Genomic DNA, 14,463 nt, shown 5'->3' with positions numbered 1-14,463 from the left:
GATGGGGTTTACACTCGTGTATCCAAATGTTCCCAACCAAAGTGGACCAGGGCGTCTGTGAAACTCTGTTGGATACCTTACAGGGAGCCCTGCGGCAAAAACAGAAACAAAATCCTGCACCCGACTTCATCCTCTATTTGTCTAGCAGAGTTCATAAAGTTACTTTAATGGGAGATGGGAATTGATATCTTAACCCCCCCTCATTCCCATACTTGTCCCCAAGCTCTCCCACAGCTCCCACATCCCAAGTCTATAAACAGAATAACAAAACCCATTATGCCTACGGCAAGCTTTCTCTATTTTCCCAAATCGAAAGCGAAGAAAAGAGAAGGCTAGTTAGGGACATCAGTCCCAGCAACAGTTCTCGTTGACACCCTATGATGAGACTTTTTTTTTAAAGAAAAGTCATATTTTCCCAATTGTGGTATGTTGGCATACCACTGTGGGGTTGGCATGGAGAGCTTCTGTTCATTCCTCCCATCCCCTTTTACATTCCCTCTCCTCTCCCCATCCAAAAGATGCCTCTTCAGGAAGGGAGAGAGCGGGGCTAGCCGTCTGGGCTTAGGTTAGTGTAGATCTGGAAAAGTAAACAGTAACGCGCACGCCACTTGATTTGTTTTCTGTAAGCAAATAACACCCAAAAGCATGGCTGTAATTTACAACGAATTAAAATTGATTCTTTTCATCAGGCAAGAAAATAGGAAAATGTGAGATCGTTAATTATTGAGGGAGGCGCTCCTCATTAAAGGGAACAATGTTACAATTCAGCATTTAATAGTAGGAATGTGAATAATAATGCACCATATTTCAGCCCATTGTCTGCAAATAGGAGAAAGCAGTTTACAAACAACTCAAGAAACCGAAAGTTACATTTAATAAACATCCCAGGCTTCTGTAAGTGTAAAAAGCAATTAGAGCGCTGAGCACACAACCCATTTCTTTTCCAAGCCTATTTTTTTCTTGACAAAGGATGCGCAATGAACGCCTAAATACAATTAGAAGGAAATTTAGAATTACAAACCTATCGCAGTAATTAGCATAAATCCATCTTTATGACATTAGGAGCTCAGCCCCTCTCTCCCCATACACCCCCATAACGTTTTTAGGTCCAGTTCCTAAATGGAAAGGCTGAGCTCAACCTTTGCTGAGCATGCTTTCCTTATTTAAGTACAGGCAGTGGCTGCCTGTACTAATCTATTATAGCATCATCCATCTAAACTTTGATCTAAAAATAACATACAAAAAGCCCACAATCCCCAAACTCTCAAGTTCTCCACCTTTGCTCAGGCCCCCAAGTCCCAGCAGGAGGGGAAGCAGGTTGTTTCACCCATAACCACTCCATGAGCTTCGTTAAAAAGGAGAAAGGGGGGAAAAGAGGGAGAAAAAATGATTTCCCTGCTCCTAGCCCCTTGGCAGGCTCTTGTACAAAATTCAATCTCTATTTTTTATGAGAAGTAAACTGTCTAAATAAATTTTATTAGGGGCAACCAATATATTTTCTGGTAGTTCCCTTTGTTCCACTTTTACGTGTGTGTAACAATCTAAAACCTATTTATTGAGGAAAAATCACTGGATCCGTCATAGAAAATCCTTTTATTTTGCTTTGAAGTGATTTCTGGAGTCATTCTTGTCATTCTGAAGATTTTGGGGCCATCGCGCTAAAGCCTTTCCTTGTTAGGGGATTCAGCTCCCATGATCATGTGGGAAATGCCTTCAATTATCTACGAAAATAGGCCTGACTGGCTCTTTTCTGGCTGCCCCGAGAACGTGGAAAGATGACGGGGAAGAAAATTCTTGTAAATACATCTCAGCCACAGCACAGGTGGATACAGACATTTGACAAAACGAGTGGAGCAGAGGGAAACAGCGCGGGAACGCCGTTTCACACACAGACTATTGTCATTTTCTTCTGACGCGCCTCCTGTCAGCTCCTTTTCTTTTCCTTCTCTGCTCCTCCTTTCCCTCCTCCATCCAACCTCCACCCTTAGCGTGCCCACCCCCACACCCGCCACAGACACACCAGTAGACTTCCCTTCCTCTTTTTCTCCCCTTTCTTGTCTTTTTCCCTTCCCTGAGACGATTGTGCTCTGAAGTCTTGGAAGAAATGATTTAGTTTGTTTATACTGCTATAAAAATCAAGAGCAGTTGAAAAGTCATAAAATGAAGCGGGCTATCAATCACGCCGCAACATTGTTATTCAGCAGTTACTAACAGAGATGGATAATCCTTAGATTTCGTCCCATTGTTATGACTCTGATGTGTCTTCACATTAACTATTACACATTTATTTATCGACCTGAAAGATACAACAAAGCAGAATATATGAGCGAGTGCAGGAGCGGGTGTGTGCGTGGCTGGAAAACTTGTTCGAGAATATGGAATTCGTGCAATACACAATATCTACCCATCTGGACGCACACTTGTGGAGATGATGTGTTCCTCTCCTTTTCCCATCCGAGTACAGCCCTCTCCTACCTCCCTCTCTCTCCACTTGCTCCAGGGTCACAGAAACCCTTTCCTCAGACCATTCTCTCAGCCGAGCACGTCTTCCAATTCTTTGTAAAAACAAACAAAAAATAGGGAGTAAGGCCATTCTTGCTCTTCCTCCTCTTTACCCTTCCCACACCCAGCTTAAGAGTTGGAAATGACCAACATGCCCCACACTCGTCGAAAGAGAAAAGACTGGCGCTCAGAGGCACCGGGAGGCGCTCTACAACCTAGACCCCACTGTCCCCCCAAGGGCTGGCTAGCGTGGGGCTGGGCCCAGCTCTCCGACTTGGCACCTCCGCTTCAGGGCAATGCAGGGCACTTCTCCGGGTTCTGCTTGGCTGGGGCTCCGCAGATACCGCTCCCTGATCTTTTCTCTCCCTTTTCTCCCTATTTATTGGGGAAGGGCGGAGCAAGAGGAGGTAAAAATCGAGGCCAGGTTCTTTTAAAAAGTGGGAGACCGGGAAGGGACACTGAGCTGCTTGGGCGGAGGAGGCGGTTCTCTAAGCCCGCAAGCTTATCATTCTCTAGAAGTACTCACTGGTACACATTCCAAGAGGGGAGGTTGTTGAAACTGAAACAATAAGAGAAAAGCAGGCACCCAAATAAACAGCTGCTAGGCACCGTGACTCAGAGACCAGCTTGGGTTCGAGCTCCAAGTCTGTGTGTGCGCGCGTGTGTATGTGTGTTTCCCTCTCTCTCTCTCCCCAGCTTTATAAAAAGAGGCACTGGCAGCAGGGCGGCTGCGGCCCTGCCGGCTGCTTCAGGAGAACAGCCTGCCATCTCTGTGAGCTGGAAATGAATCAATGTGCTTGAGGCACTGAACACTCTTAGGGTAGGAGTGAAGGCGTGAGCGCGCGCGCGCCTCCGAGACTGGGGGTGGGGTGGGCAAAGTGTAAAGCCCCGGGGAGGAGCGGGGGGGCGGATAAGGGAACAAAACTGCCCCAGAGTTCGCTCTGTCGCCTCCTTTGTCTCCTCTATCAGTCCCTGTCGAAACACATAGTGGAAGAGATACACACACGCGTACGCTGGGGCGCGCGCGCGCGCACACACACACACACACACACACACACACACACACACACACACACAATTCCTCTCGCATCTGGTCGAAGGCAGCATTTTCAATGTTTTGTGTAAGTCAATTGGACGGCGAACAAAAAAAGCCATTTGCTCGGTATTATTTAAAACAGACTTCATAGGACCACCCTTTTGTGGAAGTTTTATTTGCACTAAATGAATAATCTTAATTGCATCACTTTAGAATTAAAAATCAATGTTAATCAAGTTGAGAGTAGTAAGTATCGGTTTTCATCGGGCCTGGGTAGAGGGCATTTTTCTTGTTTTGCAAATAAAAATACAAGTCAAATAACTTTAAAGGGGCATTATGTTCTGCTACAAATACAATTGAAACGGATTGTTTAGGAGCGGATCAGAAATGGTACAGAATTTTGCACTTAATTTCCTCAGTTATCATTTACAATAAGACCCTCTTGGCTTGACAGCCAAGTCTAAACAGTAGTAAATTAGTACAAATTTATACTGATTTTACTCTAATAATCGTAATAAAAGCTTATAGATTTGGCACTAATTACATAAATGCCTAATGATCTTGAAAATTACTCTGGTTAGAAATATATTACTAATCTAAACTTTGTTGTTGGCTGGCTTTGAAAAATCAGAACATTAGAAATGGTTCGCTTCACTTGTGCAAAGCACTTTAAATTGTTCAAGTAGTTTAACATATTCAAGAGCAAAATAAAAAGCCTTTAACTTTATTTACGGCCTTAAATGAAGTTTGGAAACGAGCTGAACTTGAAAACTTTGACCCAAAAGACCCCCTACTCCAATCCTGGGGTGGGGGGGAGTAGCTGGAGTAGGGGCGGTGTTAAAATTTCAGTCATGGCCAAGGAAGAATTGGGGAGGTAGAAGGAGGGGAGAAGAGTGGCCTAGTGGGAAGGCTTGTGTTAGCTCAGCGCTGACCCTTGGAGGCCCTACGAGCTGAGTCTGGGAGCACCGAGAAGCATAAAGCCTGAAAAGCAGCGTGCCAGCTCGGCTTATCGAGGAGGAGGGGGCTGGGCTGGACCTAGTGCTCTGTAAGCTGAGGGAGAGTAGGAGCATCCTCCCCACCTTTCTCTCCCGACCTCGGAGTCCCGAGCTCAGACACAAGCCTAAGGAATCGAGCAAGGGAAAGTTGAGGCTCGAGCCTCTGGGGAACTCCAAGTCTCTTATCTCTGACCTCCCCCCCCCCCCCCTCCAAGTTCCCATCCAAAAAGTGCGTTTGGATTTAGGCCCCTGGCGTCCAAAAGTCCCCCCACCCCCATCCCCAAACACCGTGGTCCCCGAATCTCCTCCACTTTATTAGGTTGGATTTGTCAAGTCATTGAAGGGTCATTCCCGACAGGATCTCCGTTCCCCTATAGCTCATTCACACATCCCCTGGTCTTTCCTCCCTACCCCCACCCCTACTAAAAAAAAAAAAAGGAGGAGGGGGATAAAGGAAAGAAAAAAGGAGCAGGGATATGGGGGGGGAGGGATCTTGGAGGGAGGGTGCGAGGGAAAAGAAGATGGCATTAGAGAATATGTTGGAAAGAAAAAAAGACAAAAAGACAAAAAGCCCAGGCCAGCAGCCCTGAGATGATGCCGTGGTCGTTGCAACTGCAGCTGCAGAGTTGCTGCTGTTCGTCAGCGTTGCTGCCGCTGCCTCCGGCTCTCCCGGCTGCAGGCGGGCGGGCGGGCGGAGTGGGGGACTCTCCGGGCTCTGACATTTGCAGGCTGCCCTCCTGATTGGTCCCCTCGCAGAGCTGCTCACGGGTTCATTCAACTGTTAAGCACCTCCCCGTCTCTCTAAAGGACATTATAATGCAAGAAGCCCCCTTTTTAACCACAAACCGAATTTTCTTTCATTTAGGTGATCTATATATATCTATATCTTATAGCTTATATCTTATATCTATTTTAAATAACTTAAAGCCGCTAAAATTTGGGGGGGAACAGCTTTCGCCCTGGAGCGGTGCGCGATGCTATCTCACGCCGACCTCCTGGACGCCAGGCTAGGTGAGTGTGTTCCTCTCGCCCCGGCAACCAGGAGAAGCCAGGGCAGGAAATTGTCAATTTGTTCCTTATTTTACCTTAATGCGCCCTAAATGGGCTAATTTCTTTAAAAGTAATTGTGCTGCATTAAAGTTTAATTTGATTTAGCATCGTCTTTAAAAAAAATCTATGGAATATGTAGATTCTAAAAAGGAGTTGGAGAATGCTACTTTTGTTTTTCTTGCTTTTTCTTTTTTCTTCTTTTTCTTTCTTTTTGCTTTTCATTTTTTTTCTTTTTGGGGAAGGGGAGATCTATACCACTGATAATTTGTTTGGTGCTTTTCCCTCCTTTTCCGTTTGTTTTAATTTGAGTCTCTCTCTCTCTCTCTCTCTCTCTCTCTCTCTCTCTCTCTCTCTCTCTCCTTCTCGCTCTCCCCCCACCTTAAAAAAATAAGATTAGATTTGTCAAAAATCTGACAGGAAGGAGAAGGCGATGAAATGGAGGCAGATTTGTTTAGTCTATGTCTTTGAAAAAGAAAAGACAAAATTTGCTTTCACAGGCTGGCTCTTGTACTTTCTGGAAGGGGCTCGGAAATCCTGCTGGCTAGGAGATTCTTGCCTCTCTTTTCACCGAAGAGAAAAGTTGAATGCTTTAAAGTTTGATTCACTGCCTTGTCAACTTCAGTTCAGTTATACTCGTTGGAAAGTTCCTGGCTTTTACTATACTTTTCATTATTACTTGGGTTTCGTTGAATGTGGCTCCAATTTCTAAACCCATTCGCGTATCTGGGAGGAGATAGGATTAGTTGGGGTTGAGGTTAGGGCTGAGGTCTCAATTTGTTCCCGAGATGGAAAGGTTTGGAGATTTTCGTCAGAAGGTGAGAGGTGTGTTGGCCGTGGGGGAGAGTTTCCTGCTCTTTGGAAATGCAGGTGGGAAGAGCGGGAAGAGCGATGAAGTTATGTTTGCTTTACTGTTGCACTGGGGATGCGGTTTATCAAAGGGGCCTGGCACATGTTTTATTGCAAGGGATGGGAATGTATTTTATTACAGGAGATACGGAGGTATGTGCTGTTTATCACGGCAGATGGATCTAGAGAATGGGGAAGGGGACATGAGGTATTAATCCAGCTTGGGTTTCCAGGGGAAGATGTTGAGAACTTTGATGGACCGGCTGGAGTTAATATTGGTAGCAGTCAGGCCTTGATGGGCGGAGAGAATAGGGGGTTTCGATAACTGGGGGGAGAAAGGCAGGAGAGGGGGTCCCTGTTTCGGCCTCTCGGAAGGTAGTGATGCGATTTCCTTTACCTCCTCAGGTATGAAAGATGCCGCCGAGCTTTTGGGACACCGAGAGGCGGTGAAGTGTCGGCTGGGCGTGGGGGGCTCCGACCCTGGGGGTCATCCAGGAGACCTGGCCCCCAACTCGGACACGGTAGAAGGAACAACACTTCTCCCGGGAGAGGACATCACCACGGTGGGCTCTAACACGGCCTCACTGGCGGTCAGCGCCAAGGACCCGGACAAACAGCCGGGGCCGCAGGGCGGGCAGAACCCCAGTCAGGCTGGACAGCAGCAAGGGCAGCAGAAACAGAAGCGTCACCGCACTCGTTTCACTCCGGCTCAGCTCAACGAGCTGGAGAGGAGCTTCGCTAAGACTCACTACCCCGATATCTTCATGAGGGAGGAGTTGGCCCTGCGAATCGGCCTCACGGAGTCCCGAGTTCAGGTATGTGGGGCCTTGGGGTATGCACTGCCTTTTCCTACCAGAGAAGTTAAAGTGGGCAGAGAGTAGAGAAAGGCGGTCTCTTGTTCCTTCTCCTCTCTCCTCCCTGGCTGCTAGCAAAACCGCCTACGGGACTCTAGATCGGATTCCTTCCTCGTCTACTCTGTGCCAGGCTCAGAGTCACTACCTTAGTTTCCCAATAGGCACAAAAACAGGAATTCACTCACAACCAGCCCTCGACCCTTTATCGTGAGTCCAAAACAGACATGTGAAACTTTAACGTCGGAAGACAGAAGTGCGGGTCTTTCTGAATTCAGTTCCATCTCGCTCCTGCGGAGAGAAAAATCTGAACATTTTCCTTCAGGCTAGATTAGTGGCAAAGTCTTACTCTGGCTTCAGTTATGTGCATGTATCTCCCGTCCCTCCCTCCCCCACGTCCCCTACAGAAAATATCAAAGGTTTGTTTCTCTGTGTGTGTGTTTCCAGACTGATGCTACAATAAATATGGTAAACAAACACGCACGCACGCACGCAAACACACACACACACACACACACACACACACACACACACAGGAAAAGAAAACTACTTGACCCAGAATTAACTCCTTGTCAAGAAATCATACCCCGGCTTACACAGAATGTATATTTCTTTTTAGTGAACTATACAAATACTTAAGGACACATAGACCCCAGCTTTGAATATTCATCGAGTTTTAACTTTGATAGTCTACAGGGATCATGGTGGCAACTGGAAAATGGACCTCTGGACCTGCCTTAAAGGGCTTAGATTTCTCTCCTCAACATTCCTTCTCTCTCTTTTGAACAACAGCACTTTGTAAGTGATCAGAGACCTGAAGGGTCTTGGCGATAGATTGTGTGGTTAAGAAAAAAGCGTTCACTTTTGGAAATATTGGCAGTGGAGATCACTACTAATCACCAGGCCAACGGGAAAGCATAAATAACCTAGGAGATTACGTTGATAAGATTCCTGAAATGTTTGAAATAAAATAAAAAGCCTAATAAATTTCTAACCTGAAAGCAGCTTTTGTCCCCAAACCCGGTCAAGATTTTCGTGAAATTTAAGTCCAAACTCAACTCCCGGGATCTCATTCGTGAGCTCTCCAGGGTTCTGAAAAGCAGCACTAAGGCGGGGTGTCTTCCTCAGGGTAAATTTGGGTAGTAGTTATCAAATCTTCCAGGCATTTTTCAAACAATCTAAATGGTTCGTTAAACCAAGGTCAGCTGCTTTGAGAAATTTAATTTTAAAAGATCTCGATTGTTTCAGATGAGGATGTTGTCCAGCAACAGAAGAGGGAAGGTGAAGGCAGTCATTAACATCGCTATACCTTAGGTGTATATGTAGGTATATGAGTATGTTCATGTACACATATATGCACCTATTACCATATTTTAAAAAATTACCCACATTGGATATTCTTGTATACAGCAAATGAATGTCGTCAGAGGCCCGAAGTGGACAAAATTAATAAGAAAGTATAAAGAATAGAACATAACGACAATTTTTTTTTAACACTCCAATAAATCTAAGTAGTTTTCCTTCTAAACTCACAAGGCCTGAACCTACCCTCATTGAAATTACACATTGAAAGCCCTTTACTGTATTCTGCAGTGATATTACTAATGCGATTTAAAATTTTTACATCAGACATCTACCTAAATCTAAATTTGAGCATTTACAAATACAATGTTAATATTTCCATTAATGCGAAGATAATAATAAGCAGCTAAATCGGTATCTTGATGTTTCACAATGAGAAAATATGGCGGTTATTTTCCCTCAAGAGAAACAGTAACTATATGTTAATTTTTGTTTTTAAAAGTAAGGTACTTTTACTTAACCTAGCCACACTGATAATCAGTTTAAATTAAAATAGAGATTACAATCACAAATAAAATATAATTGGACAAGTGACTTTATGAAAAAAGAAAACGAGGTCTATTAAACTTTATTGGGTCTTCCAAAGGTTAATGACAGCGATTTCTATATTAGGAAAGTTATAAGTGAAATAAAATATAAAATATGTAATGGAAACAGTTATTTTCCAAAATTACACAAAAGAAGTACGTAGGAAGAAAGAGACAAAGTACTTTAATTGTCTCAGCATAATCTTAAACCAAAGATAATAGCTTGCAACTGCTGATAAAAACAATTTAATAGAGTGGCAATTTCAATATTTTTTAAAAATAATGTTGTGTAGTTTAAAAAGTAATCAGATCAACATAACCTTCTTAATTAACATTTCAAAATGATTAACATTATGTAATGTAATGCAGAAATAATTTATGTGAAATGTATTTACTTCACAATTCACTGTACCATTGCTCCTTGACCAAATTCAAATTAAATAGTAATTGGTTTATGTTCTTATATGATGAGTACTTTATAGTTTTCTTTATAGTTAACAGATTGCTAGTGTTCTTTCAGTATGTGGGCCACCACACTGATTAAAGAAGGATCTAAACATTTAATTTATTGCCATTGTATATGTTTTAAAATGCTTCTGATTCCAGAGCAAATTGTCCTGAATACTATATTTCAACCTACATTTAATTTATATTACACTTCTAGGCAATTATTAAATAGACTTCTATTCATATGGAGACCAATTCCATGTCTGATATCTCTCCCCTTTTCAGGCTGGTGTAATAAAACCATTCCTTTTATAGCATGCCATTATTAGAAACCAATTTCAGAATTATTTATAACCTGGAATGGCTTATTAAGCAGCAATGCGAGAATCATGCAAATTACGCGATCAAACGCAATATAATAAGCATAATCATTAGTCTCTAGCACGGATTAATTAACTTTCAATATTTTATTTACATAAAAACCAAATCAGTGAAATAACTTCAGCACAGCCAGGCTTGCCTTTCCATATTTTATACGAACCAAAATAATGTGCTGTAATTCCATTGACCGCGTCCCCCAGAATGGCCCCTGTCACCTGCCACATCTTAATAGGGGACAAGCTGAGAGTATTTTCTAGTTTTCTAATGGAATGAGAAATTGCATTTTCTTCCTCTCCCAGCACTATTAAAGTGTAATGAATTCGGCCCAGAGTTCACGGCTGGCTGATCGAAATGAACCTGCGATCTGAGCTTTAATACAGCTCTCCAGATTTCCTACCAAATCTTCACATTAATCATTCGCTGGATTCCAATGAGATCTTCATAAAGCTTTCACTTCTGGGAAGAAAAAAAAGTAATATCCAACACCCCCCCCCCCCCCATTTCTGAGCCATTTATAGCTAGGGAATTAAACGGGCTATATATTTTAAAATACATTTACAGTATGTCTATATTACTGTAACAGCACATATCATGAAAATAGATTTTTAGATTCCAACCTCCATTAGACCCTCACTGTTGTATTAAGCATTTTCAGGGAATAGTTGCATTTCCAACAGAGTACAAAGTTGGCCAATGCTTATGGTTAATATATTTTCTGGACTTGTCATCTGTGTATTGTCAAAAATCTCCCTCTGGTTTTCTCTGCATTTTAATCTGTCATAAACTAGTTTTCAACTGGAAACATTCATATTTTTTAAAACATATGCGCCATAGCTTTGAACTGAGACGATCAAATCTGATGGAGATTCTTTCCAACCTCAGTAAGCCATGAAACCATAAAAGATCTTGCAGCTGCCATTTAACTGTTAACCCTAAAACATAAATGAACAAGATTTTTAGATTATTTATGTAATATTTAGTTCCTCAATAGCTGTTCATTTTGCTAATGACTGATCTGCATAGATGGCAGCCAGTGACAAACCACTGTAGATTTCGAATCAGAACCCAGCAGTGTAAATTCCCCTTCCCTCCCCCAGTTTCTGGACTTTTAAAAATATTTCTGGATCCTCCAATCGAAGCCAAGATGAATTCGTAGAGCATGAGGAATTCATCTTGCACTTAGGTATTCTTGGAAGAACAGTGTGGAGTAGAACCATATATTTGTGTAGTGTGAGTGTGTGTACATGCACAGAGAGGGAGATGCAATCACCTTGAAACCAAACACCAGTTCATCCTTGTCTCATTCTCTTCCTCCTTTCTGCCTCCCTCAAGTTGGGTTTAGAATTCAATTCCCAGAGCTAAATGTTTTGCACCGATTTGTTACGGTTTGGAAGTCGACCTTGGGGAACTAGGTCTGCAGGATCCTGCCCAGTTGTCAGAAACTCGGGAATGAATGAAACACAAGGGGTTTCCAGGCCTGCTGCAAGTCCCTGAGAAGGAACCCTCCAGTCCCCCCAGGTTTCCCCTGTAACCTGCTTCCTCTGAGTAACAGGCCACAGACAACTCAATTCTAGGCCGGCCACATTGATCCCCTTCACTATCAAAGTTTCTGCAGCTTCATTAATCCGTCACACCGCCAACTATCAGTGCTGCAGCAAGGAAGAAAAGGACCCTCTCCAAGGAGGGTAAGCAGTCATCATAGTAAATGGGACAGAGATGAGAGAAAAGTAACAAGGGATGGTCTGGCTGTCAGACCCCATCCGAAAGGCAATTTTCTGAAAACTATCATCTCTTTTCTGAATTTTCTGAGTGAAGAACTCCAGATTGCAGAACAGTTCAGTACTGGAACTTCAGAGCATGTTTACAGGTAGATTAGGGGTGTTCTGGTGGCCCTGTGTCCACATTACCTACTTTAGGTAGAACAATGACAGGTACAGCTTTATGGAGGGTAATCCATAGGTGGATGAGGGTAGACACCTAGGAATACAATTGTCAAATTATATCTCCTAAACTCTACGGTAAATTCTATAACAAACTCTATCCCACATATTTTTTTTTTTTTAAATTTTCACATGATTAAAAGTGTCCAGATGACACATGCATAACCAAAAGTCTTCTAATCATCAATGGATCTTTGGATTAAATAAATGTAAACCTAGTTAGTAAGTCCAAAAAATAAATATCCTAAAATACAAAGAGGATAATTAGCATGTTATTGATTCCCTACAGAATCCTGGTGCCATTTTAGTGACTTTAGCAGCTGTACACCAGTAGAACTGATTAAAAGCTGAAATGTCAAGAACCACTAATAAGAAACAAAATAAGTCTCCCACTTTTGTCTGCGGTATGATTTTCACTAATTAAATGTTTTTCATTGAGAGAGAAAGAGGTTTGTCAAAGCAAAACCACATATTACTGACAACTAGTGCAAGATTGGATCACGATCTTCTTTTTTGCAACATTGGAGAGACGCATGTACTTTCATCCGACGACAAAGGAGGGACTTTAAGGAACTGAAGCTAGACTTTAGCTTTTGGAACCCCTACCTAGCTCAAGAAATGAGTAGGGACCTGAAGGCAAATTAGTTCAGAGGCTCTGAAAATAGATTTCAGGACTCTAGAGGACACTTTAGAAAAGGTGCAGTGGAAGTGGTTTCAGACACAGATGGAGACTCGGTGGAAAACCTTGGGGTAGTGGCATCAAGCATTATTGGGGCAACTTGGGGACAGTGGAGGTCACAGTGGTTACACAAACACATTCCCACACTAAACCGTACATTAACCTGTCTATCCGTTCACTCCACGGTTAGACTAGAAGGGTTTTTCTTTTGTATCTGGTCATTGTCGCCCATGGTATATTGTTTTTTCTTTCAAATTTTAAATTTCTGAGTTTTCCGGAAATGTTATAGCATGTATAACCGTAATCTTACGTTGTGTTCGAAATGTATAAATGTATTGCGTTAGAAACATTGCATAAACATAGGTTTATATATGGTTTTAATACATACAGCTAAGGAATATATATATACGTTCCGTACCATGTGCTCTCCTTTTCTGTGGAGACCTGTGCAACTCAGGGCTTCTCCGTTCAAGCATGTATTTTCTGGGGCATGATAGATATACTTTGTGCTCACGTTTGCACAGAACATATGTGGCATATAAAGCCAACACACTCCCGCCCCTAAGGCAGAGTACAGAATGAACGTTAACAGAAATACTCCTGCACGGATAACGTGGGGTCGCATCTAGTAGAGAACCTATGCACTGTGTAAGTATAGTGTCCACACTGCACCCAAGTGAGAGTGGGAGGAGTGAAGATAAAGGAGAGGAATGATCAGAGATTGCCCTGTGTGGCTCTAGGTATTTTTAGTTAAATGCCCCTTTGCCTTTCTTTGCATCCTCAGCGCTTAGCAAAGTGCTGGGCATATATAGGCCTTAATAAATGTTTGTTGACTGAACGACCCTTGCGCCCGCTCCTGCCACTCACCTGTTCCCACCTTCCTGAATGGGGCTGCTGGATGCCCGTCTGGTCAGTCTCTTCCTGCCCTGCTGGTGGCCTCACTAACTTTGGCCTCTGTCTCTGTGTCTACCTGTCCGTCTCCCTGCCGTTCCCCTGTGTCCCTGTGTCGTCCCTCACCCAAATCACTCCCCACCCCTCCCCCACCCGGCCCCTTGCAGGTATGGTTCCAGAACCGCCGGGCCAAGTGGAAGAAGCGCAAGAAGACGACGAACGTTTTCCGGGCTCCCGGGACGCTGCTGCCCACGCCGGGCCTGCCACAGTTCCCCTCGGCCGCCGCGGCTGCCGCAGCCGCCATGGGTGACAGCCTGTGCTCCTTCCACGCCAATGACACCCGCTGGGCAGCGGCTGCTATGCCGGGCGTGTCGCAGCTGCCGCTGCCGCCCGCGCTGGGCAGGCAGCAAGCCATGGCACAGTCTCTGTCTCAGTGCAGCCTGGCGGCCGGGCCCCCGCCCAACTCCATGGGCCTGTCCAACAGCCTGGCGGGCTCCAACGGCGCTGGGCTGCAGTCTCACCTCTACCAGCCCGCCTTTCCCGGCATGGTGCCCGCCTCCTTACCCGGCCCAAGCAATGTCACGGGCTCGCCCCAGCTCTGCAGCTCCCCGGACAGCAGCGACGTGTGGCGGGGCACGAGCATCGCGTCCCTTCGCCGCAAAGCACTAGAGCACACAGTGTCCATGAGCTTCACCTAATGCCCCCTCTCCCGGACCCCGGGCCCAAATCCCGACCCTGCTCTTCCCCGATGGCCCAGCAGCACCTCACCCATCTCCTTTCCATTCCTCTGGCCTCCCCCTACCCCACAGCAGCTCTCCTACCCCAACCCCTGCACCTGTCTCCTCTATTCCCCCAATCCTCTCTCCTGCTTCTGCTCCCCCCAGACCCCCAACTCTTCTTTCTCTCCTTCCTTTGCCTATCCCTTGCTCTCCAGTCCTCTCCTCGTCCTCCCCTTT

At 44.4% G+C, this 14,463-nt stretch overlaps 1 protein-coding gene across 1 annotated transcript; it reads left to right on the top strand.

Annotated features, from left to right (window-relative positions):
- Positions 1 to 5,507: 5,507 nt before the first annotated feature.
- OTP (orthopedia homeobox) lies at positions 5,508 to 14,205 on the top strand. The gene is made up of 3 exons (XM_072599560.1): positions 5,508 to 5,544; positions 6,835 to 7,244; positions 13,675 to 14,205. Exons 1-3 carry the CDS (start codon positions 5,508 to 5,510, stop codon positions 14,203 to 14,205), a joined length of 978 nt encoding a protein of 325 aa, XP_072455661.1.
- The last annotated feature ends 258 nt before the right edge of the window (positions 14,206 to 14,463 follow it).

This window comes from Notamacropus eugenii, chromosome 4, assembly GCF_028372415.1.
Source record: "Notamacropus eugenii isolate mMacEug1 chromosome 4, mMacEug1.pri_v2, whole genome shotgun sequence".
Taxonomy (NCBI): domain Eukaryota; kingdom Metazoa; phylum Chordata; class Mammalia; order Diprotodontia; family Macropodidae; genus Notamacropus; species Notamacropus eugenii.
This window is presented reverse-complemented; position numbering and strand designations above follow the sequence as displayed.